The 23,726-nt window shown below is 61.3% G+C and overlaps 2 protein-coding genes across 10 annotated transcripts in view; both read left to right on the forward strand.

Moving 5' to 3' along the window:
* R3HDM2 (R3H domain containing 2) overlaps positions 1 to 12,379 on the forward strand; it is a 40,784-nt gene extending 28,405 nt beyond the window's left edge. For 4 of the 5 annotated variants that reach the window (XM_058861010.1, XM_058861009.1, XM_058861013.1 and 1 more), the window contains exons 13-24: positions 3,095 to 3,264; positions 5,031 to 5,120; positions 5,697 to 5,939; positions 6,502 to 6,628; positions 7,061 to 7,296; positions 7,618 to 7,772; positions 8,203 to 8,303; positions 8,983 to 9,152; positions 9,287 to 9,431; positions 9,522 to 9,622; positions 9,721 to 9,805; positions 11,714 to 12,379. In XM_058861010.1, coding sequence (XP_058716993.1) covers positions 3,095 to 3,264; positions 5,031 to 5,120; positions 5,697 to 5,939; positions 6,502 to 6,628; positions 7,061 to 7,296; positions 7,618 to 7,772; positions 8,203 to 8,303; positions 8,983 to 9,152; positions 9,287 to 9,431; positions 9,522 to 9,622; positions 9,721 to 9,805; positions 11,714 to 12,057 — 1,967 coding nt within the window. In that variant the 3' untranslated portion in view covers positions 12,058 to 12,379. The remainder of the gene's footprint in view (positions 1 to 3,094; positions 3,265 to 5,030; positions 5,121 to 5,696; positions 5,940 to 6,501; positions 6,629 to 7,060; positions 7,297 to 7,617; positions 7,773 to 8,202; positions 8,304 to 8,982; positions 9,153 to 9,286; positions 9,432 to 9,521; positions 9,623 to 9,720; positions 9,806 to 11,713) is intronic. The other variant, XM_058861011.1, reaches the window with a different exon arrangement.
* A 419-nt stretch (positions 12,380 to 12,798) lies between these two features.
* Positions 12,799 to 17,614, forward strand: STAC3 (SH3 and cysteine rich domain 3). 5 transcript variants are annotated; one of them, XM_058861023.1, is made up of 13 exons: positions 12,799 to 12,850; positions 13,205 to 13,502; positions 14,223 to 14,289; positions 14,643 to 14,904; positions 15,059 to 15,156; positions 15,340 to 15,415; positions 15,512 to 15,603; positions 15,704 to 15,770; positions 15,983 to 16,032; positions 16,153 to 16,247; positions 16,495 to 16,546; positions 16,693 to 16,830; positions 17,042 to 17,614. In XM_058861023.1, exons 1-13 carry the CDS (start codon positions 12,814 to 12,816, stop codon positions 17,138 to 17,140), a joined length of 1,431 nt encoding a protein of 476 aa, XP_058717006.1. In that variant the 5' UTR covers positions 12,799 to 12,813; the 3' UTR covers positions 17,141 to 17,614. The 5 variants fall into 5 exon arrangements, with proteins under 5 accessions (XP_058717006.1, XP_058717004.1, XP_058717005.1 ...); XM_058861021.1 differs by having other exon boundaries at positions 12,799 to 13,502; XM_058861022.1 differs by having other exon boundaries at positions 12,799 to 13,502; positions 14,646 to 14,904.
* Positions 17,615 to 23,726: the final 6,112 nt, after the last annotated feature.

A 23,726-nucleotide genomic window follows, 5' to 3' on the forward strand; every position in this document is an offset into this window, starting at 1 on the left:
AGAGTTTTGGGGCTGAGGAACTTGGAGTTCTTTCTCTGTCAGAGGACACTGGTAGAGAGTTTTGGGGGTGAGGAACTTGGAGCTCTTTCTCTGCCAAAGGACACTGGCAGAGAGTTTTGGGGCTGAGGAACTTGGAGCTCTTTCTCTGCCAAAGGACACCTGGCAGAGTTTTGGGGCTGAGGAACTTGGAGTTCTTTCTCTGTCAGAGGACACTGGCAGAGAGTTTTGGGGCTGAGGAACTTGGAGTTCTTTTCATGCCAAAGGACACTGGCAGAGACTTTTGGGGCTGAGGTACTTGGAGCTCTTTTCATGCCAAAGGACACCTGGCAGATGGTTTTGGGGCTGAGGAACTTGGAGCTCTTTTCCTGCCAAAGGACACTGGCAGAGAGTTTTGGGGCTGAGGAACTTGGAGTTCTTTTCATGCCAAAGGACACTGGCAGAGAGTTTTGGGGCTGAGGAACTTGGAGCTCTTTCTCTGTCAAAGGACACTGGCAGAGAGTTTTGGGGCTGAGGAACTTGGAGTTCTTTCTCTGTCAAAGGATACCTGGCAGAGAGTTTTGGGGGTGAGGAACTTGGAGCTCTTTCCATGCCAAAGAACACTGGCAGAGAGTTTTGGGGCTGAGGAACTTGGAGCTCTTTTCATGCCAAAGGACACCTGGCAGAGAGTTTTGGGGGTGAGGAACTTGGAGCTCTTTTCATGCCAAAGGACACTGGCAGAGAGTTTTGGGGCTGAGGAACTTGGAGTTCCTTCTCTGCCAAAGGACACCTGGCAGAGAGTTTTGGGGCTGAGGAACTTGGAGTTCTTTCTCTGTCAGAGGACACTGGCAGAGAGTTTTGGGGCTGAGGAACTTGGAGCTCTTTCCCTGCCAAAGGACACCTGGCAGATGGTTTTGGGGCTGAGGAACTTGGAGCTCTTTCTCTGTCAAAAGACACTGGCAGAGAGTTTTGGGGCTGAGGAACTTGGAGCTCTTTTCATGCCAAAGGACACCTGGCAGAGAGTTTTGGGTTGGGGAGCTGGGGCTTGTGTTGCTCTGGTTGAAACAGGACATGGGTGGCACCAGAATTTCAGTACCCTGGCGTGGATGTGCCATCTGGTTGTGTCACCTGGTTCATCACCCACTTCTTCAGAACTCACCATCACCTCTCCCATCCCTTCAGCAGAGTCACCTGAGGCCAGAGTTTGCTCCCAGCCCCTGCAGCTCGAACTCCCAGTTTGTGTTGTTTTCTCTCTTCTCAAGTTGTGTTGCCATTCCCTTCTGCTCCCAAAATCTCTCCCCACCCTGAGGATCCTCAGGATGAACCTCCTGGCATTGTCTTGCTTTCCAAGGAGGAGGGCCAGGAAAAGTGTCACCCATTAGTCTCATCAGACATGCAGTTACCTTGTCAAGGTCTCTCTAATTGGGATCTGCCCATGATGTTCTCTCAGTGATTCACTGAAGTGCTGGGAGCAAACAGGAGGCTTGAGCTCCAGAGCTGCTGGCAGCCAAGGGGAATTTGGCTGAAGCCAAAGGGAATTGGGATCCTTAATGTCTCTGCTGCTTCAGCTCAGTCCCTCCTTGTCCATCCTGGTACCACAGAGCACGGGACGTTCCCCCAGGGAGTTACAGGGGTCCTGTTCTGGCAGCAGCTTCCCAAGGGATGTGTGTGCCAGGTGGGCACATCCTCCCCTCAGTCAGGGAGGAGCAGAATCCTTTCTTTTCAACCTTGGCTGAAACACCCAAAAGGTGTTTGTGGAGGAGGCAGCCCAGGTTCTGCTCCCATTTAATCACAGCTGAGGAGCTGTGGGGTAGCTCTGTGGTATCAGTGAGCAGAACCTGGTGTTTTCCCACTGGTCAGTCCCAAACCCTTGAGAACCATCACTTTTGTGGGCAGCAGAGGCACATTGGTGTCTGTAGGCAGGAACAAGAAGCCTTTCAGGGCTGGATTCCAGCTGCCAGCCTGGCTTTGAAACCACACCTTCATCTCCCAGTTTAGAGGTGCCCACGGTGCCTCCTGGGATCCTGTTCCCATCCCCAGCCCTGTGCTCACTCTGGGAGTTGCAGCCACCTCCAGGATTGATTCATGGAGTGCTGGGAGCACTTGAAGATCTGTCCCAGCATGTGCTGAGCAGAGTGAGAGAGAAGCTGCTTTTTGGCTCTTCCTGTAATTTTCCCTCCAGGTCCCTCCTGGGATCAGAACAGTTGCTTTCCAGGCTTTATGTAATGGCAAGTGATTAGAAACATCTTGGGAGAAAGGGGGAAAAAAAATGCAAAGGAATTATCACTTGAGGGGAAAAAACACCAAGCCCACCTTCTTCCATATCCTCATGTTTATTCCATGGGGGTGGAAGTGCTTAGGACTCAGGGGCTCTTTTCCCATCCAGCAGCTGGCAGTGGAATATTCCCTCCTTTGCAGTGTGTGGCTGCTGTCAGAGCTCCTCAGCAGAATCCCTGGAGATCAGCTGTGGAAATGTGGGAGATCAGAGGCAGAATTGGTTAAACAGCAGCTACTGGGCATTGAGCAATAGTTGCACAACCCTTTTATTTCTGGAAGTAAGACCAGAATACTGAGGAGACACTTCCCAGCTGGGTGCCAGCAGTGTGGATCGTGCTCCTTCCCAGCCTTTTCTGCCATGGGAAGGGATTGGCTGCCATCTCCCAGCCTTTTCCTGGCAGAAAAGGGGCTCTGTGAGCCTGTGGAATGGGATCCCCCCACTCCCCTCTGCTCTGGGCAGGTCATGACAGTGTTGGTGTCCAGGTGGGGCTGGGAGCAGCTCCAGCTCCGTCCCACAGACTCTCATGGCCCTGAGCTGGCGCAGATGTTATTGGGATCCCTGTGAGGAGCCTCCACCTCTGCTGCTGTTGGCAGCCAGATTCCTGTTCCTTTGTGTGAGGCAGAGGAGGAGATCCCAGGATCAGCTTTGGAGGGTCAGTGTGAGCACCTGGCCAGGGAGAGGGGGGAGTTACAACCACCTGAAGTGTCAGCATCTCTCTTTGCCATGAGCAGAGACAAACTGTGCCTGTTGTCCCCACAGAAGCTCCAGCGGTGACAGGATCCCCCCCTGCCCTCCCCTCTTCTCCTGGATCCCAGCCCTCCATGCCTGTCTCTGTTCCAGGTTTGGTGCTAGGTGCCCCTGAGGCCTGCAGCCAGTCCCCATCCTCGCAGCCCAGCCGTGGCCTCCTGCCCTGCACGGCCCCGCAGCCGCCCCCGCAGCCGCCCCCGGCAGCCCCCGGCCTCCCCCCAGCCCAGCAGCAGCCGGCCATGAGCAGCCCCATGATGTCCCAGGTGAGTCCCACAGGGCACAGCTAGGGGGGAGGCAGGGCCAGAACAATCCCGGGGTGCTCTGGGCTCACACTTGGCTTTGGGGGTCCCCACACTCGCTGTCCCTCTGTGGCAGAGCAGGAGAAGGTTGGGCTTTGGTGTTCCTGAGTGGTTCTGGGGGATATCCCACCTTCCCAGCTCTGCTGGCCAGCAGCCCCCTGGAAAAGGGTCTGTAGCCCTTGGATGAGTGGCAGTCTGGAAGCAGTTCCCCTCAGGACCATCCTGAATGTGTGTTGGATTTGAGCTGCCCAGGACTGAGCTGAAATCCTGGGGGAATGCTGGGTGTGTGCTCCAGACCATCCCTCCCTGAGTTAAAGCCGAGGGATGTTCCATGTCCCACAGCCTGCTGGGCTGTTTCCAGGGCTGGAACCCTCCATGACATTGCTGTGTCCTCGTTCTGCTCCTGAGGCTGTGACCAACCTCAGCCCAGCCCTGTCCTGCTGCAGGAGTGGGGATGGGGTGGGAGCCATCCCAGTGCAGGGTTTGGGGTGAAAATTGTGGTGGTGTGGGGGCATCCATGGCACCTTCCTGTCCCACGGTGGTGCTGGATCTCAGCCTGCCCAGGGATCCTTTGGCATCACTTTGTTGTTACACTGGAGGGGTTCAAGATGCAACAGGGCAGGGAGGTTGCTGGATAATCAGACCAAGGCTCCCTTTTCCCATGGAAAGTTGGACCAGGTGTTCTGAGGTTCCTCCTTCCAATCTGGGCTGTTCCATGACTCTCAGTGTTTTCACTAGACTGGACTGAGAGAAAGGAAGAACCTTCTGGAAAAGCTTTTACTGCAGGTACAGGAGCAGCTGCTTGCTGGCTGTTCCCAGCTGCAGGAGAGGGGGGAGCTGGTAGTTCTTGGGCCCTGGAGTCGCTCCAGGGTTGTGGATCTGTTTGTGGAGGATTCTGAGACTTGAGAGATGAGCTATCTTCCTGGGGCTGGAATAGCAGAGTGCCTGGGTGGGATCTCATGCAGGATCACTGGATTGTGTTGGGGTTTCAGTTTGTATCTTTGACTGTCTCATCCAAAGGTTTAGATCCTGGAAAAACTGATTTCAGGTGTTTGTTGGTGAAGGGTCTGGAGATGCACCATCCCCATGTCCCTTCTATGTCACCAAAGGTCAAATCAAAGGATCAAACCCCCCATCCAGCACTGACTGTCCCTGGGTCAGTGCCCAAAGCACAATGTGTGGGTTTTAGTGAGGGGCTGTCATAAAGCAGGTGACAAAGCAGGGGTCCCTGTGGAAGGTGGGAGTACAGGAGTGGCCAAGGAGCACTTGGAATGCTGGAAACAGGAGAGACACGTGCTGGGAGATGTGGCTCTCCTGCTGCTGCTGGCCCTGCTGAACTCGTGTCACTCTTCCTGCCAGGCAAGAGCTGCTTTGGGGCAGGTCACTCCTCCCCAGCTCTGCAGAGCCTCTGGCTGGGCTGTGTCTGATGGGATGGATGCTGCCCTGGAATGGTTTCTGTGCTTCCCAACCCCCTGCAACGCCCCTCTGTGTTTGCAGTTGGCTCACTTGACTAACCTTGTTGTTCCTTCTTTCTCTCCTTCCTTTTCCTTCCTTTTCCTTCCTTTTCCTTCCTTTTCCTTCCTTTTCCTTCCTTTTCCTTCCTTTTCCTTCCTTTTCCTTCCTTTTCCTTCCTTTTCCTTCCTTTTCCTTCCTTCTCCTTCCTGCCTGCCCTCCTTCCCTCCCTTTCCTTGCCCCGGATCTCTCTCCATTCCCTTCTCCGCTGGTCGTAGCCGGTCCCGGCGCTGCAGCCTGTTCCGTACTCTCCAAGCTCCTGCCCCCAAGTCCTCTTGCCAGTCTCTCCACCCCAGCAGTACAACCTGGTATAAACCCCAGTTCCTCTTCTGCACTGTCTGTTGTGCTCTGTGCTGTGTTTGTGTTGTGTGAGCTTGTGCTGATCAGGTATGTCCCAGACACTGACCCCCCTGGGGTTGGGATTCACGGAGCTCTGCGATGCCTGAGGCCATGGGACCACCGCTGCTGGAGTGGTGGTCTTGGAAAGAGCCTGGGAAGAGCAAATTCCAAGCCCAGAGCTCCCCAGCAATGCTTGTGCTCAGTGCTGGGGTCTGTGGCTGCCCCGTGGGCTCAGCCAAGCCTCTGTGTTGTCTCCAGGGGGATCTTTTGGGAATGGTGTCCCCTGTGGGATGTGGCTGCTGGGCTGGAGTCACCCCTGCCTGCGTGGGACCCCACGTGTCCCCAACATCTGCTGAGCATTTGGCCCCCTCAGCTCGCATGTCCCCCTGTCCCGCTCTGGGTCTGTGGCTCATGTGTGGGGGCCTTTCTGGGGGAGCTTCTCCCAGAGCAGAGAGAAGGGGTCTGCATTTACCAGCAGAGCTGTGTCCTACCTGCTGTTGTCCCATGTTCTGTCCTCCTCCATCCTTCCCCTTATCCCACTCCAGGCCGACGAGCTCAGCAGCCCCTTCGGGCAGATCAGCCTCAGCCGACAGGGCTCGACAGAAGCCCCAGATCCTTCCTCGGCGATGTTCCAGTCATCCCTCATTTCCCAGCACCCTCAGCAGACAGGATTCATCATGGCAACCCCTGGGCAGCCCATTCCCACCTCCAGCTACTCGGCCTCGGGGCACACGGCCCCCACTCAGCAGGTGCTGCAGCCCCAGGGCTACATTCAGCCTCCCCAGCAAGTAAGGACACGAGGGGACATCCCCAGAGCTGGCAGGCCTGGGGCTGCTGGGGAGTGGGTCCCTCTTTTTCTGCTGCTAGTTGGTGATGGATCCACCCACAGGGGTCCAGGCTCTGGGTCTCACACTCCCCTGTTAGGCACAGGATGATCCCCGTGTCCCTCAGAGCCCACGAGGCTCTTTCCTGGGACCCCCCTGGGCCACTCCTGGCTCTCAGCAGTGGGGGAGGGAATAGTGGCCGGACTCAGGGCTGACACCTCTAAGCTCTCTTTGGGGTCCTGCAGGGCTTTATGACCTCTAGGATTGTCCCCTGAGCTGTGAGGAGAGTTGTGCCTACTGTGCTCTTGCACTGTGTGCTGGGAAAGGCTTGGATGAGGAGGCTGGGAGGCGCGGGAAGGGGCTGCGGTTCCCCGAGGAGCCATCAGCTGGCCAGAGCCAAAGCCCTGGGTGGTTCCCTTCGGCAGAAGCCAGGCCAGGTGAGAGAGAAAACTGGTCCTGGGGGACCAGCTTTCTTGGTCCTGCTCCCTCCTGTGTTCTCACCACTGCGTTTTCTTGCCCCTGATAGATTCAGGTTTCTTACTACTCCCCCGGGCAGTACCCGAACTCCAGCCAGCAATACCGACCCCTCAGTCACCCAGTGGCCTACAGCTCCCAGCGCCCCCAGCAGCTCCCCCAGCAGTCCCAGCAGCCAGGTAAGGGGGTGTAAAGGGGGGAAGGGGCAGCTTTCCCTTTCCAGCTGCTTTTGTTGGCTCCAGAGATCTCCCGTGCGTTGTCTGGGGCCAGGTCGCTCTTCCCTGTCTCCCATTCTTTGCTGGATCTGCCTCTTAGCTGGGAAGTTGGGGTGCCTCTGTCTGCAGAGGCTGTTGTGTCCTTCCCCTCCCTCTCCTCTGAGCTTGCTGGGGGAGGGGATGAGGTGGATTTAAGCCCCACTGAGGGGCTGCCAGGGGAATTTAAAACCAGGAGCTTCCCTTGGGTGTGTTTACATCTGCTCTAAGGGAAGCCCTTTCCCCACTCTTTAGCAGGAGGTGGGGACAGAGGCAGGATTTGATTCCCTAAATCCTAAATCTGGGGCTGTTTCCTGTGTCCAGCTGGGAAGCTGCTCCATTGAACCCCTGTTCTGGCAGGTTTACAGCCAATGATGTCCAACCAGCAGCAAACATACCAAGGTGTGGTGGGGGTGCAGCAGGCGCAGCCCCCCGGGCTCCTCAACAGCCAGAGGAACAACATGGGGGGCCAGATGCAGAGCGTGATGGGGGTGCAGCAGGCACAGCCCCCTGGGCTCCTCAGCAGCCAGAGGAGTGGGATGGGGAGCCAGATGCAAGGTCTGATGGTCCAGTACACGCCGCTGCCTTCGTACCAGGTGGGCATCTGCTGCTCCCCAGGGTGGGGTGCTGGGAGGGGGCCTGGGCTGGGCAGGATGTGCCTCAGGGATGGAGCCAGAGGTGGGAATTTGCTCACAGGGCTTGCCTGCCAGCCTGGGGAGGGCACATCCATGTGGGGATGTGTGGAACACATCTGGAGGAGGAGGACTGGGAGGATCTCTGGGAGGGGCTGTGCCTGGCTGAGGTTGCTCTGGGCTGTAAGAAAAAAGCACCTGGAATCTGTTTACTTTGCTGGTGTCTCCTTGGGCCAATTTCCCCTGCTCTGTTACCTGTTACCTGCTGCTTTCCTCCCTGCCCAGGTTCCCATGGCCAGTGAGTCCCAGAATGTGGTCCAGCAGCCCTTCCAGCAGCCAGTGCTTGTGCCAGCCAGCCAGTCTGTGCAGGGGGGGCTCCAGGCTGGAGGGGTCCCCATCTACTACAGTGTCATCCCCACTGCCCAGCAGAATGGCAACAGGTAAAGCTCTGGTGGCTCTGGCCTGCCTGGGGGAGAAAGGGGTGCTGTGCCCACAGTGGGGGCTTTGGGGGTGTCCTGTCAAGGCCAGGAGTCAGCCTTGATGATCCTTGTTGGTCCCTTCCAACTTGGGAGAGTCCACTCTGTGGTGGTTCCATGGTGATCCTGCTGTGAGCGTGGAGCACCCTGCTCCTGTGGCTGGAGGTGGGTGGGTACCACAAGTGCTGCTCCTCCCTGAGCTTGGCCATTCCTGGCTCCCTCGGTCAGGACTTCCTGAGCACCAGCATGTCAAGCTCCTGTGTGCCCAGCCCTCTCCAGAGGCTCCTTGTGTGTCCAGCCATCCCAGTAAAGAGGGAGCTGGGAATAACCTGTGCAGGTGCCCCAGCTCTTCCTCCCCATCCCCATCCTCACCTGAGCCCTCTCTGCTCCTCAGCCCATCCGTGGGGTTCCTGCAGCCTCCTGGCTCTGAGCAGTACCAGATGCCGCAGTCCCCAGCGCCCTGCAGCCCCCCCCAGATGCAGCAGCAGTATTCAGGTATGGGGGGCCATGGGCAGGGCTGGCATTGACTCCGGGGGTGGGATCGGGTTTGGATCACAGGCTGAGAGCTGCCCCTTCCCAGCCAAGTCTGGCAGCTTCTGTGCAAGGGGATTCCTTAGACTGGGAGTGCCACAGGGAATGAGCAGGATGTGGCTCGTGCCTGGCATCTCCCTGCCGTGGTGGGAGCTGGGTGGGCTGTGGATTGGTGGGAGCAGGAAGAACTGCAGGTGGGGAGGCTGGGGATTCCTGCTCCCTGGCACAGCTGCTGGGAGTGAGCTGGGAACTGGTGAGCTGATGCAGGATCTGAGCTGGGATGATGGAGGTCTGGACCTGGTGAGCTGCAGGATCTGAGCTGGGATGCTGGAGTATTGTTCCTGGATTTGTGCTTGGAGCCTTTGCCTGGAGTTTTGTGGAGATGCTCAGAGAGGTCACTGAGCTGCCGTCTGTCAGCTTGGCCCCTGTGCTCCCATTTCTCCTGGATTAAACATCATCACCCCCAGATGTAACCTTTGCTGTTAGAGAGGAATCCCCAGAGGGTCCTGGTGGGGTTTTTTCCAGCTTGTGAAAGTCACGAGTGGCACAGGAGAGTCCAGAGTGGGATTGTGGGGGAGGGACAGGCCCTCCTGTGTCCCACAGCAGCAGAGCCTGGGCCATACACGCCTGTGTCTGTCCCCAGGGGTGTCCCCGTCAGGCCCTGGTGTGGTGGTGATGCAGCTGAATGTCCCCAACGGCCCCCAGGCCCCCCAAAACCCCCCCGTGGTGCAGTGGAGCCACTGTAAGTACTACAGCCTGGAGCAGCGGGGGCAGAAGCCAGGAGACCTCTACAACCCCGACACCAGTGCTCAGGTACTGGGGGGACTGGGAGGGACGGGGAGGAGGCAGCTCAGCCCTGGGGTGGGCTGGGTGACAGCTGGGGGGTCTCACAGGGGTGTGGGAGCGGTCACAATCACTGGGGGTGTCTGACACTGTCCCTCCCCCAGGCCAGCACCCAGCTGAACAGCCCCATCACGTCCCCCACCCAGTCCCCGACGCCGTCGCCCGTCACCAACCTCAACAGTGTGTGCACGGGGCTGAGCCCCCTCCCCGTCCTCACACAGTTCCCCCGGCCCATGGGCCCAGCACAAGGTAAGGGGAAGGAAGGTGTGTGGGAATTCCCAGGGCTGGGAATGCTGTGAGGTTTCCTGGGATCCCCACAAATTCATGCTCCTCGTGCAGGTGATGGGAGGTACTCGCTGCTGGGCCAACCTCTGCAGTACAACCTGTCCCTGTGTCCCCCGCCGCTGCTCCACAACCAGCCCAGCTACACAGGACACCAGGTACAGCCGGGCCAGGTGTCCCTTCCCCGGCCCCTCTGTGGGCACCGTGAAGCCACAGTGTCCCCTGAGGTGACACAGTTCCCTTTGTCTCCTTCAAGGGGCAGACTGGAATGAAACACGGAAACCGGAGCAAGAGACAGGCCCTGAAATCAGCGTCCACCGACCTGGGGACAAGTGACGTAGGCAAGTGACCCCCCTCGAGTTCCTTTGCCCTCTGATGTCCCCACAAACAGGTGTTGGAGACTCCAGGTGCCATCCCTGCCCACAGCAGCATCCCACAGAACCCTGTGCTGGTTTTGGAGAGTGGTTCCTGCCAGTCCCTCCTCCCCACACCCACAAACACCCCCCAGCCCAGGTGAGTCCAGGCTGGGGATGCAGCAGATCCAGCCCTCTGTGCCCGAGGGAGGTGGGTGAACAGGGAGTAAAACCTCTGAGGAGGACACCTGGGTGTATTCCTGCCTCCCAGAGAGTGGAAATGATGGAGCAGGTGGAGCTGGAAGAACTGGGATTTTATTCCTCTTTATCAGCAGAAAGTGAGTGTCCAGACTCTTAGATGTCATTCCCACCACTGCTTTCCCAAGTCACTCTTCCCACCCATGCTTCCCTTTCCCATGGGGCCTGCAGCTTCAGAGCCTCATCTTTGATTTGGGATCTCCCAGGGTGGCTGCAAGGGCTGATGAGGGTTCCAGTGAATCATTTCTCTCCACCCATGTCCAGGATGTCTCCACTGGGTCCCTGGGAAGGGAGGGACCCACAGCTTGGATGGAGCAGCCCTCACTGACCCTCTGGAGACCTCAGGCTTGTCCCCCGTGTCACCTCAGTGTCACCACCACCAGCAGCTGGTTGCAGGAGCCCTTTAAGAGCTGCCTGCCCCCCTCCTTCCCCTGGCATGGTCTGGACGTGCCACGTTAATATTAGCAAAGAATCCCTGCAGCAGCTCTGCTAAGCCCAGAGCCAGGGCTGGAGCCAGGAGCTGCAGAGGGGTTCGGGTACCACCAGGCAGGAGCTGGGAGCTGCAGAGAGATTTGGGGACCACCAGGCAGGAGCTGGGAGCTGCAGAGAGATTTGGGGACCACTGGGCAGGAACTGGAGCCAGGAACTGCACAGAGATTTGGGTATCACCAGGCAGGGGCCAGGAGCTGCAGAGGGATTTGGGGACCACTGGGCAGGAACTGGGAGCTGCAGAGAGATTTGGGGGCCACCAGACAGGGATAGGAGAGAGCCAGGAGCTGCAGAGAGATTTGGGGACCACAGGGGCAGGAGCAGAGGTCAGGGCCAGGAGCTGCAGAGGGATTCAGGTACCACAGGGCTGGAGCTGGGAGCTGCAGAGGGATTTGGGGACCACCAGGCCAGGGCCAGGAGCTGCAGAGGGATTTGGGGACCACCAGGCAGGACACACCCAGTGCCACCATCCTCCATGGGTGCAGCCATTCTCCCTCCCAGAGTCAGGGTGGGAGCGTGGGGTTGGTTCCCAGTCCTGGTACTTGAGGTTTGGGGTAGGAAAACAGGGCAGAACCCCCTGGGAAAGCCTGAAGTGCCCAGATATCCAAAGGACACCAGGAGGACTTGGTGGGGAATACTGCTACACTGGGAAATAACACTGGGAAATAACATTGGGAAATAACACTGGGAAGTAACACTGGGAAATAACACTGGGAAATAACACTGGGAAATAACACTGGGAAATAACACTGGGAAATAACACTGGGAAATAACACTGGGAAATAACATTGGGAAATAACACTGGGAAATAACGCTGGGAAATAACACTGGGAAATAACACTGGGAAATAACACTGGGAAATAACACTGGGAAATAACACTGGGAAATAACACTGGGAAATAACCTGCATCTCCTCCTGAGCAGAGCCAGCGCGTGGGCACAGGAGGGATTGGGATGGGGCATTCCAGGGAGCAGGTAGGGGAGCTTTGGAGGGAAGTGCCAGACTTAGAGGAGTAGACTCCTGCTGTGGGTGCAGCCTGGCACTGCACAGAGTTCCTGGGCCCAGGAGGGGTCGGTGCTCCAGCCCGGAGCCGGGGAGGCTCACGGGGCACCGGGCACCGGCCGGTGACAGCAGCTCCTTCCCTGCAGTGCTGGGCCGGGTGCTGGAGGTGACAGACCTGCCCGAGGGCATCACACGGACAGAGGCCGACAAGCTCTTCACCCAGCTCGCCATGGCCGGTGCCAAAATCCAGTGGCTCAAAGAGACTCAGGGGCGCCGCGGGGACGGAGGCGGCGGGGACAACAGCGGGACTCCGGAGAACGGCAGGCACAGTGACCTCGCTGCCTTATACACCATCGTGGCCGTGTTCCCCAGCCCCCTGGCTGCCCAAAACGCCTCCCTCCGCCTCAACAACTCCCTCAGCCGCTTCAAACTGCGCGTGGCCAAAAAGAACTACGACCTGCGGGTGCTGGAGCGGGCGAGCTCCCAGTAGGGCTCCCGTGGGCACCGGCCACTCCCCTGGGCCTCTTCTCCTCCTGCCCTCCCTTCCTCTGGCCCTCCTTCCTTGATATATTTATATGAACATAATTAAGAGACAAGAAGTTGATTTTTTTTTTTTTTTTTAATTATTATTTTTGGAGTGACGCCCGTGCCCGCCCCCCTCCCCTGTGTCTATGGTTTTGTTTAAGCACTGTGTTGGACCGCACATACAGGTGTTGATTGGTATGTTCACTGCACATTTTATTTAATCGGATTATTATTTTGCGGGGGGGAATTTTTGGTTTTATTTTATTTGGGGGGGGTTGTTTTTAAATAAAAAAAAAAAAAAGGAGAATTGTTCATCACTCGAATGTAACTTCCCGTTCTCTACCAGGGCTGGGGGCTCTGTGCTGCCTCAGTGGGGTGAGGGGACAGCAGAAGGGACAATCCTGCCCAGTCCTGCCCCCGAGCTTGGCATCTCCAAGGGCTGTAATCCCATGGGGTGCCAAAGTGGGGATCCCAGGCTGGGATCGGAGCATTTGGATTGGGGCCGGACTCCCCTGACAGATGTTCATGGCCTCTTCTCCCAGCTGCCAGCCCCATCCAGCTGTGGAATTCCAGGGCAGGAATGAGGGTGTGGAGCAGCCCCAGCTGTGTGTCCTGCTGGGAAACATCACATTCCTGCTGCCAGGAACAGCACCTGGAGCTGGCAGGTGCAGGTGGGGACAGGATTTGGGGTGGCACAGCCAGAGCCTCTGGCAGCAGTGGGATGCTCCCAACCTTCCTGAGCAGGTGTGGCCAGACAGGTAAGAGCTGCCAGGAAGGGAGGGCTCCAACCCCAGGCTTGTGCCAGCTCCCACCTCGCTGCCACCCACAGCCAGGCAGGGACCCGAGGGACTCCTGGCTGCCCATTAACTCCAAGGCCCTGTCCCTGGCCACGGGCAGCAGTGGGATCCCAGCTCCCACCATCCCAGCGGAGCCTGCAGCAGCAGGATTTGGTGCCAGAGGGTGCGAGGCAGCCACTCCACCCCATGAGAGACCCCACTGCCGCCCCTCTGCCCACCGAGCCCCCAGCAGCCTCCAGCGTGCCCAGCTCCTGGAACCCTCAGCGTGCCCAATTCCTGGAGCCCTCGCCGTGCCCGGTTCCTTCTTTGTCCCAGGCCAGGCTGGGGGGGCCCCTGGCACGCCCAGCAACCCACCAACGCAAATAGCCGGTGGCTCCTCCGCCCGCTGCCGCCCGGCGCACGCTGGGGCTCCAATTTCCCGGCGTCAGCCCCCGGCACCGCTCAGCTGTCGTCCCCCTGTGTCCTGTCACTCCGCTGGCCTCGGCACCGGGGCGGCTGCCGCCCTCCCCGAGCGCCCACCACGGAGGGCTGGGGGCTCTGCGGCCAAAGGGGCCCCGGCACCGGCCGCGCTTCGGGGGCTTCTTCAGCGCACGGCGACTGCTCCAAGCACAGGGTGAGTGCCCCGCGTGTGTCCCCTCCTTGGCGTGGCCGTGCCCACCCTGGGCACCCCCGCTGCTGCAGGGCCTCGGGGTGCCCCATTCCCGCAGTGCCCCTCACCCCAGCGCTCCCCGTTCCCATTGATGCTTCCCGGTGCTTTTCCTGGGGGTTGGAGGGGCTTGGAGCGTGGGTATCACAAAAATAGTGAGGTTTGGGTGGAAGCACTGCGGGGAGGGCTGCCAAAGGCGGCACCGGGATGGTTTGGGGGATGCGGGAGCAGGTCCTGCCCCCGTGGCAGCCGAAAGCCGGATGATGCCCATCGGTGTCCCCCGTGCGCTCATCTGAGGGGCCGAGAGCGGCACCGTTTGCAGTTTGACGGTGAGATGGAGATGTCCCGGCTAAGGTGGGCACGTGTGGAGAGCCCAGGGGCTGGATCCCAGCACATGGCACCGCATCCCTGGGTCAGCGGATGTGCCACGCTCTGGGCTGGGCACCGACCTCCTCCAGCCTGGCCCTGGGGCTCTCCGAGAACCAGAACCAGCCCTGGCCGGGGCAGGGGCTGCAGGACGGGCAGTGGGAGCGGCCCCTGGCAGAACCAGCCCTCGCCAGGACCGGGGCTGCTGCACGGGCAGGGGAAGGGGAGGCACTGCCCACCGTCTGACCCCTTCAGCCCCTGCCGTGCTCCTGCAGCTGGAACTGCCCCAGCCAACGCCGTCTGTGTCTCTTCCCCTCGCAGCATGACGGAGAAGGAAGTGCCGGAGTCACCAGCTTCACCTGCTTCAGGTGGGAAAGCCAAGAGCCGGGTAAGTGGGTGCCCACAGGGCAGTTCGGGTGGGTGGGGGAAGCCCCCTCTCTATCATCATCCTGCCGCAGCCCCAGGAAGCTTTGGGAGGCCTGGGGTACCTGGTGGGACCCTGATCCAGCCGGGTGTTGGGTGGGCATTTCCCTGGCGCCTCCACATCCATGAGGTGCTCAGGAATCAGAGTTTCCTCTTTTGTGGAGACTTCACGGGACTGGGAGGAGGGTCCCCATCTTCAGAGCATTCCTGGAGTCTCCTCCCGCTTGTGGGGGGGGGTCTCTGGGGGGAGGAGCCGGGGGTCTCTCCCCTCCTGCCTCCCCCACACCTCCACACACCGTCCGTCCTCCTCTGTCCCAGCAGCTGCAGAAGCTGAAGCAACTTTTCCAGCGAAAGCCCAAGGAGGAGCCGGCGCCGGAGCCACAGCCCAATGGGGAGCTGGTCAGCCCCTCGGGGGGACCCATCTACTACATCTATGAGGATGAAGAAGAGGAGGAAGAGGAGGAGGAGCCCGAGCCCCCTCCCGAACCCGAGAAACTTGTTAATGACAAACCCCACAAGTTCAAAGATCATTACTTCAAAAAGCCCAAATTCTGTGACGTTTGTGCCCGCATGATCGTCCGTGAGTCCTGAGGGGGCTGGGGACCACGGGCAGGGCTGGGGGCCACGGGTAGGGCTGGGGGCCAAGGCTGCCCAGGGCTCTGTCCCGGCCGTTTCACAGCTGCAGTGTCACATTCCCTCTCCTTTCCACCCTCCCCCCGCTCCCCGACTGCCAGTCAACAACAAATTTGGCCTGAGGTGCAAGAACTGCAAAACCAACATCCACCACCACTGCCAGTCCTACGTGGAGATGCAGCGTTGCTTCGGCAAGATCGTGAGTGTCACCCCCCGGCTGCAGTCCCCAGGTCGGGCACCCCCGGCAGGACACAGGTGCCACCACCGCTGTCATTTCCTGGCTCCGAGGGGAGCCTCGTCATCCCCGTCTCGGGGTGCCCCCGGCTCTGACAGGTGGGTCCGGGGGGTGGCTGATGCTCCGACCCCTCCTCTCTCCTCGCAGCCTCCCGGGTTCCGCCGAGCCTACAGCTCCCCCCTGTACAGCGACCAGCAGTACGCGGGCACCAAGGACCAGCTCGGTAATTCCCTCGTGTCCTTGATCCCCACCCCCGGAGTGTCCCAACCCCTCGTGTCCCATCCCTGACCCCCCCTCACCATTCCCCTGCCCCCCGCAGCAAACAGGAGCGACCCGGTGTTCGAGACGCTGCGGACGGGCGTCATCATGGCCAACAAGGAGCGCAAGAAGGGGCAGGACGACAAGAAGAACGTGAGTGTGGGGTCGGGCTCTCATCAAATCCTGCCAGCACCCCACTAACCCCCCAGCCCCCCCCATTCTGCACCCTCTGAGAGCTCTCTCTGCCTTCCAGCCCCTGGCTGCAATGATGGACGAGGAGCCGGAGGCCACGAAGCCGGTGGGGAGCAAAGCTGAGGGTGGTGAGCGCGGGGCTGAGGGCTGGGGGGCCCAGCCCATGGGACAGGGAGGGAGCTGTGTTTGGGGGTGTCACCAGGGTGGGTTTGCCCTGCAGACAGAGGGTCCCCAGTTCATGATGTCCCCACCCTGGGGCTCTCGCTGCATCCCCACGTTGGCTGAGGAGACCCTCAGGAGGCGCCACCAGGAGAGGTGTGACCCCTCCTCCCGTTCCCAGGTGCCTCTGAAGGGGACAAGAAGGCTGAGAAGAGCCCAACAGATGACAAGGTACTCCTCATCCTCACCCTGCACCCCAAAGCCTTGAGCAGAGCCTGTGGGATCTCCCTGCTGGGATCCTCAGGGCTGTCTGCAGCCCCTGGGACTGCAAACCTCACTGTGTCCCCGCAGAGCAAGAAGCCGCAGCCAGGGGGGTTCCTGCAGTCCCACTATTTTGTGGCGCTTTATCGCTTCAAAGCCCTGGAGAAGGACGACCTGGACTTCCCGTGAGTTCCCAGCCTTGTCCTGGGCTCTTTCCCAAGGCTTTTGGGGTTTGGCTTGTTGTGGTTCTGTGGATTTCCCAAGGCTGAGCTGCCCTGTGCAGGACCTGCTGTCCCTGAGCCCACGGGCTGCGTGTGTCCCGTGTCAGATACGGGGCTCAAGGAGCTGATTCTGAAGGAAAAGGGATTTTCCTTGGGGTGTCCCATGGCTGGGGGTCCTGCTCCCCTCAGAGAGCCCCTCCTTCCCTTCCAGGCCGGGGGAGAAGATCACGGTGGTCGATGATTCCAACGAGGAGTGGTGGCGGGTAAGGCCGGAGCGCAGCGGGAGGGAGAGCTCGATTGGGAACCCAAACCTGCCGGGTGGGGATCCAGCCTGGAGAGGGGAGGGGGTAACTGCGACCCCCGGAGCGGCTCCAATCCCCCCTTGCACTCCCCCACCGCCTCCTTCCAGGGGAAGATCGGTGAGAAAGTCGGGTATTTCCCTCCCAACTTCATCATCCGGGTGCGGGCAGGCGAGCGGGTGCACAAGGTGACGCGTTCCTTCGTGGGCAACCGGGAGATCGGGCAGATCACTCTCAAGAAGGATCAGGTGAGACGGGACCCCCTCCAAGCCCCCCATCAGCACCCGGGGACCCCCTCCAAGCCCCCCATCACAGCTGCACCCCACGACCAACATCCCCATCCCCCCGCTTCTCAGCTCCCCCAGCCCCTTGGATCAGAGCCCCGAGCCCTTCACAGCTGGGGTTCCCCCTGCTCTGGGGGGGTCCCGGGGGTCTCACCGGATCCTCTGTCAACCACAGATCGTGGTGCAGAAAGGGGAGGAGGTGAACGGTTACGTCAAAGTCTTCACCGGCCGCAAAGTGGGGCTGTTCCCTGTGGACTTCCTGGAGGAGATCTGAGGGGGGCTGCGGGGGGAGACCCCTGGGATGGGGCGGAGAGACTCTGGCTGCGGGGTGGGGATGGGGACAGGGACGGAGAGAACGGCTGCAGGGCAGGGATGGGGTCGGGGACACCCTCGGGATGGGGACGGGGGACCCTCGGGATGGGGAATAGAAGGACCCTGGGGTTGGGACAAGGGGCCCTGGCTGCGGGACAGGTATGGGGTCAGGGGAGGGCACCCCCATTCCTGCTGCCTCCAGCAATGGGGTCCCTGGGGTGTCCCCCAGGAGCGGGGCAGGATGGGGGGACAGGAGGTGCCCCAAGGGAGGTTTTGGTGCCTCCAGAGACACTGGGTGCAAGCAGGGGGCACCCCCAGACTCGCTGTGGAGCCCCCCCAGACCGAGTGGGGGGACACCGGGTGCCGCGGGGAGGGTCGGGGGGGTCCTCCCTGCTGCTCCCGCGTTTTGGCAATACATGGCTGTGCCCACCCCCCACTCTCCGGTGTGGATTTAATGGGGTGGGGGCACTCCGGGGGGTCACTGTGGGGGCATCGACGACTCCTTGGGAGGTGCCACTGTTGGGGTGCCAGTGGGGGGAATCACTGGGAGGGAGGTGGGGTTGTCACTGGTCACTTTGGGGATGCTGGTGGCCCCCGCTGGAGGGGTGACCGGTCACTGGTCACTGTGGGGGTGCTGGTGGCCCACGGTAGAGGGATCACTGGTCACTGTGGGGGTGCCAGTGGCCCCCGATGGAGGTGTCACTGGTCACTGTGGGGGTGCCAGTGGCCCCCGATGGAGGGGTCACTGGTCACTGGTCACTGTGGGGGTGCCGGTGGCCCCCGATGGAGGGGTCACTGGTCACTGGTCACTGTGGGGGTACCAGTAGTTCTCGATGGAGGGGTCACTGGTCACTGTGGGGGTACCGGTGGCCCCCGATGGAGGGGTCACTGGTCACTGTGGGGGTGCCGGTGCCCCCCCGCGGGGGCTCAGCGGGGCCCGGGCGGTGGGAGGGGATGGGGCGGAACCAGGACCCCCCCGCCCCGTGGCTCGGGGGGGCGGGGCTGGCGCGGGGCCCGGCGAGGCCCCAATAGGGGCGGCGGGTGACAGGTGCCGGTGCCGGGGACAGGACGAGACCTTGGAGCGCGGCGGGGGCGGGCGCGGAGCCAGGAACAGCCGCCCGGAGCGGGGGCTGCGCCCCGTGACGTCACGGCCCAGTGACGTCAGCGGTAACCACGGCGACGGGCGGGCGGGGTGGGCGTGGCCTGAGGAGTGGGTGTGGCCTGGCTTCCCCGGCTCCGCCGCTAGGGGGCGCTGCCGGCACGCCGCGCGCGCGCCCGTATGCAAAAATATGCAAATGAGGCGGGGAGGCAACGGCGCCCCCTGGCGGGCGGATCCGGGGGCAGCCCCAGCCCGGTACCGGAATTGGGGGAGGGGGAACGGGGAGGGGAGAGGGGGGGAACGGGGAGGGGAGAGGGGGGGAACGGGGAGGGAAGAGAGGGGTGCGGAGGGGTCCCCGTATTCCCCCCCACTCCGTGGAGCCGGGACCGGGGAGGGGCCGCCGGGGGGGTAATGAGGGGTACAGGGAACTCCGGGGTGGGGGAGGGAAGCAGGTGTGTGACCCCCCACACTGGGGGTCTCCCCCCATTCCCAGCACCCCGAGTACCGGAGCTGCTGCTCCGAGAACGATGGAAATGAGGGGGTGCCAAGTGGGGTGAGAGGGGGGCAATCCTCGGGACTGACCTCCCTCCCTCCATCCCCTCCTGTCACACAGCCTTAAATGCCGAACCATTAAAATTTTCCACCTCATTTGCGGCTCCTCACACGGTTAATTTTCCCGGGATTGTCTATTTATTTATTTGCGGAGCCCTGCGGGAGGGGGGGGAAGGCGGGGGGGGGGGGGAGCAGCTGATTTGCTGCATCTGGGCGGTGGGGAGGGAAAGGGGGGGAACCACCCTGGGAAGGGGGGAGGGCTCTGGCTAATTTAACAGCTGAAGAGAACAACTTAATTAGAGTCAGCTGGAAAATTGGGTAGAACACCTTCTATCAGCCTCCCACCCCCCAGCCCCCTTCCCTGCTGGCTCCTGGTGGGATGCCAGGGTGGGATGCATTTTTGGGATGCATTTTGGGATGCATTTTAGGGTACGTTTTGGGAGGGAGGGAGAGCTGGCCCCAGCCAAGCAGCCGCCCTTCATTCCAGCCAGGAGCTAATTGGATTGATCAGCAATTAATAGGGAATTAAGAGGTGAAGCGGCCCCCCCCCCCCCAACCCCTCCATGTGCATCCCCCTCCTCACATCGCAGCTCCCGCTGCTTTCCGGATGGATGTGGGGGGCAGGCAGAGGTGGGGAGTCACTGGCGCCCGGCGGATGAACTGAGGAGAGGGCTGGGATGGGATTTTCCACCTCCCATATTATGTCTGCTGAACACTTTTGGGTTTGTTTTTTCCTATTTTCCCTTGGTTTTCCCATTCCTGGTGCTCCCAGCCTGGTTTGTGACCTGGCTGCCCTCCCCCAGCGCGGGGTCACTCGGCATCTCCCTGCTCCTCCTCAGGTGAAGGGGTTGTTCCCCATCCCACCCCATGGAATACACAGGGATCCAGCTGGAGGAACCCCCCTGACCTCCAGATTAATCACCTCCATTTCTCTCCGAATCCCATGAAAGGTCAGGAGTCTGCGAGGCTCAGGAATTAATTGAAATCCCACCGGTCTCGTGCCAGATCCATACATCATCCCGGGGGAGCAGCTCCGGGATGCGAGGGTGGGGGCACCCCCTCCTGCACCCCCTTCCTGCGGCGCACGGAGGACAGGGAGCAGCAGATGCAGCGCTCGGAGCTTGTTCTCCATCTCCAGGCAGGGAAATAAATGGATTAAAGTAAACTAAAGCGTCTGCGCTCCCCACCTGCCCCCCCGGCCATAAATCAGCATAAATGCAATTTCCATATTCATGGTATTTATCCAATAACTGTCCTGTCCCAGATTAAACGCGCCCCGGGGAGCGCCGAGGCTCCTTATCTGTGCCGGGGGGCTGGGGATGGGGGGGTTCTGCTCCTCATCCTCTTCCTAAGGGGCTGGAGAGGGGTGGGATCCTCATCCTGTCCCTGAGGGGCAGGAGGGAGCAGTGGGGGGGTTCTGCTCCTCATCCTCCTCCACGGGGGATCGAAGTCCCGGAGGGTCCTGGGAAAGGGGCTCGGAGTGGGGGGCCCAAGGCTCGGCAGCGCTCCTGTCCCACTCCCTTTTTCCCCGTTTTTTCCCCCCTTTTCCCCCTTTTCTATCTGTTCCTTTCCCCCTCTCCTTCCTCTTCCTCTCCCCCAGGTGCTGTCGGGGGAGCCTCGGGGTCCCCACGCCCCCCCCCCAAGGCCGTGCTCCGGTCCCGGGGGGGAACACGGGGAGCTCGGAGGGCAGGAGCGGGGCTGGGGGGCAGCTGCCCCTCCCGGGGGTCCCCAGTGGCTGTGGCGGGGCTGGGGACACACGGCCACGTCTCCCACTGTGACAGCTCCTTGTCAGCCGTAATGACCCGAGCCCGGCAGGGCCGCAGGGCTCGGAGCTCGTTACGGGGGATTTAATGAGGGCAGGAGCAGCCACCGCCTCTGGCTGTTTGTTTCCACGGGCTGTCCCCTCCATGGCAGCTCAGCGAGCCCCCCGGAGCCCCCCGAAAACCTCTACAGCTCCTCAGAGCCCCCTGAAGCCCCCCACAATCCCCCCCCAGCCCCTTCTCTCTGCCCCCAGATGATTTGGGGAGATGGGGCAGCGACCCCCGCCCCTCTCAGGCTGCTCCAGCCCCCGCGTGGGGGGACAGAGGAATTTGGGGGCTCTGGGGCTGCGGTTTAGGGGTGAGAGGCAGATTTTGGGGGGCATCAGAGCCAGGGGCTAAGGGGGCTGCAGCCAGGGCCGGGGGCTGGTTCTGGGGTCCCCAAATGGCAGAGCTCCGAGCCTCTCACAGCCCCCCAGCCCTCCACAGCCCCTCAAACCCCTCCTCAGATTTGGGGGGTGCGGGGGTCGGGGTCTGTGCCAGCTGCAGAGGGGCCAGCCTGGCTGTACCCCAAATCCTGGGCACGGCTCTCAGCAGTGCCAGGGCTATGGGGGGGATTTTTTTGGGGGGGTGGGTGACCAGTTCTGAGCCTGGCGGGTCCCGTCCGCAGCTCCTCTGCTCTGAGGCTGCCGCGTCCTTCTTGGCTCCACAAGAACTGCGCGAGCAGGAGCCTGCGGGCAGCGGGAATTTGTTAAATATTTGCCAAAGAGAGAGGCAAAAGCAGAATCTGAAATAAATGGGGGGGGGGGTGGGGGGAGGCGTTGTGAGCCCACCCCGCTGCAGAGCGGGACAGACCCCAGGGGTGGGCGCATCCTGCTGGGACCCCCGTGCAGACCCCACCCCTGCAGTTCCAGGGAGGGCGGCAGAGAGGGGCCCCCGAGGACCCCCGGTCCCTGCTCCGCTCTCAGCCGAGCAAAGCAGCCCTGGACCCCCGAGCGGCCGAGCTCTCTGCGTGGTGAGACCCCCGCCCTTGTCCCCCCGGCACCCCCCCTGTGTGCCTGCAGTGGCCCGGGGCCACCCCTCGGGCTCTGATGGAGACAGGGACGAGTTTTGGGGGAGCTTGGGGTTCTGGGGAGCAGGGGGGAGACCTGGGGGGGTCCTGGGGATGGACAGAGCACCTGGAGCAATCCCTGCCCTCCTGCTGTCCCCCCACTGACTCCTGGGGACCAGCGGGGAGACCTGGAGGGTCCTGGGGAGGGATGAAGCATCTGGATCGGTTCGTGCCTTCCTGCTGCCCCCGCTGCCGGCTCCTGACCCCCCCCGGCTGTGGGATCTGTCCTCCCAAACCCTTGACAGAGGATGAACCCCCCAAAGCCTGGCTGGGGCGTGCGGCCGCCACAGCCTCTGTCCCCACAGCCCCTGTGAGGTGAACTAAATCCATCCTAATTAGCGCTGATTTGCATGGGGAAATGAAAATTAATCTAGCTTGGCTTTATTGGAATTAGTGATTCCAGTTGGGCACATCAGGCAGTGGCAGACGTCTGGAGGGGCTGAGGGGCTGCTCCCCCTTCTCCCCCCTCCATCCTGCTTTGGGGTCCCTCTGTGGTGACACAGGGGAGCATCTCCGGCCACCCCACACCCCCTCCCAGTGCCCCCAGTTGTGGGATCCAGCAAAAAGCTCTTTTTTCCCGCAGATGTCACATCCCACAGGTGGGACGTGAGCAGGGATGACACCAGCGCAGGCACCGCTGGGGCGGGGGGAGCTGCAGGGAGCCGGGGGTGTCACATTTGGGGTGGGGGGTGTCATGTGCATCCCTGCATTTCCACACCCTGCCAGCCTATTCCTGGGCATCTCCACTCGCGTGTTGGCACGTGGGTACCCACTCAGTGCCCGGAGCGCTCCGTGCAGGAGCAGATTCCCCTCCGCAGCGGGGGGAGCCCCGGCCGTGCCGCCTTCCGAAGCCTCTGGCCCCGCTGCCTCCCAGCGCCGGCGCTCCGGGCCCGGGGGTGGCACCGGTGCTCATTGGTATGGGGTCCGTGATGAGGCGGCGTGCTCAATTCTCATCAAAAATTAACGAGGAGGAAACAGCTGGGCAGGAGCGGGGTCCGGCGGGAGGGCGGGGGTGGCACAGAGTGACCGGGGCGGGCACGGGATGAGGCTCTGCTCATGGAACTCCACAGATTCCTTCGCCTTGGGGCCCCTCTCCAGCCCCAAAGCGGCCGCGTCCCTCTGGGATGGGGTCCCCATCCAAGGACAGTCCTTGGGCAGATTGTCCCCTGCCCCATCATCAGCACCTCGGGCACATCTGGCCGTGTCCCCCTGCCCCATCACCACCTCGGGGACATCTCTGTGTGTCCCCCTGCCCCATCATCACCTCGGGGACATCTCTGTGTATCCCCCTGTCCCATCATCACCGCCTCGGGGACATCTCTGTGTGTCCCCCTGCCCCATCATCACCACCTCGGGCACATCTCTGTGTGTCCCCCTGCTCCATCACCACCTCGGGCACATCTCTGTGTGTCCTTCTGCCCCATCACCACCTCGGGGACATCTCTGTGTGTCCCCCTGCCCCATCACTGCCTCGGGGACATCTCTGTGTGTTCCCCTGCCCCATCACCGCCTCGGGGACATCTCTGTGTGTCCCCTGCCCCATCACCGCCTCGGGGACATCTCTGTGTGTCCCCTGCCCCATCACCACCACCTCGGGGACATCTCTGTGTGTCCCCCTGCCTCATCACCACCACCTCGGGGACATCTCTGTGTGTCCCCTGCCCCATCACCACCACCTCGGGCACATCTCTGTGTGTCCCCCTGCCCCATCACCGCCTCGGGGACATCTCTGTGTGTCCCCCTGCCTGCGTGACCCCCCCCAGCCGCCCCTCGGGATTTCATCCCGGCTGACAGGAGCGAGACCTGCGGCTCCTGCGGCTGCATTTGCAAGTCAACCAGGGGCTGAAGGAGCGGTGGCGGCGCTGGCAGGGGCCACCTGTCTTGTCTACCTGGGGACAGCGACGGGGGACGCCCAGGGGAGGGGGGATGGGGCTGGTTTTCCCCCCGTGTTTTCCCTGGCTGAGGGGGAGGGTTTTGCTTGTCTGGGGGGCTGTTTCCCCCTCCGCGCAGGCTGTAAACACTCAATTAA

This window comes from Poecile atricapillus, chromosome 35 (assembly GCF_030490865.1).
Source record: "Poecile atricapillus isolate bPoeAtr1 chromosome 35, bPoeAtr1.hap1, whole genome shotgun sequence".
In the NCBI taxonomy this organism is placed as follows: domain Eukaryota; kingdom Metazoa; phylum Chordata; class Aves; order Passeriformes; family Paridae; genus Poecile; species Poecile atricapillus.

Excerpts from the sequence above, each read along its gene's own strand:
- STAC3 (XM_058861021.1), top strand. The coding sequence starts at position 12,814 with ATGCTCCCAACCTTCCTGAGCAGGTGTGGCCAGACAGGTAAGAGCTGC. Across the intron at positions 14,290-14,642 it reads GTGGGAAAGCCAAGAGCCGG|CAGCTGCAGAAGCTGAAGCA; the intron begins GTAAGTGGGTGC and ends CCTCTGTCCCAG. Across the intron at positions 16,248-16,494 it reads AAGGACGACCTGGACTTCCC|GCCGGGGGAGAAGATCACGG; the intron begins GTGAGTTCCCAG and ends CTTCCCTTCCAG.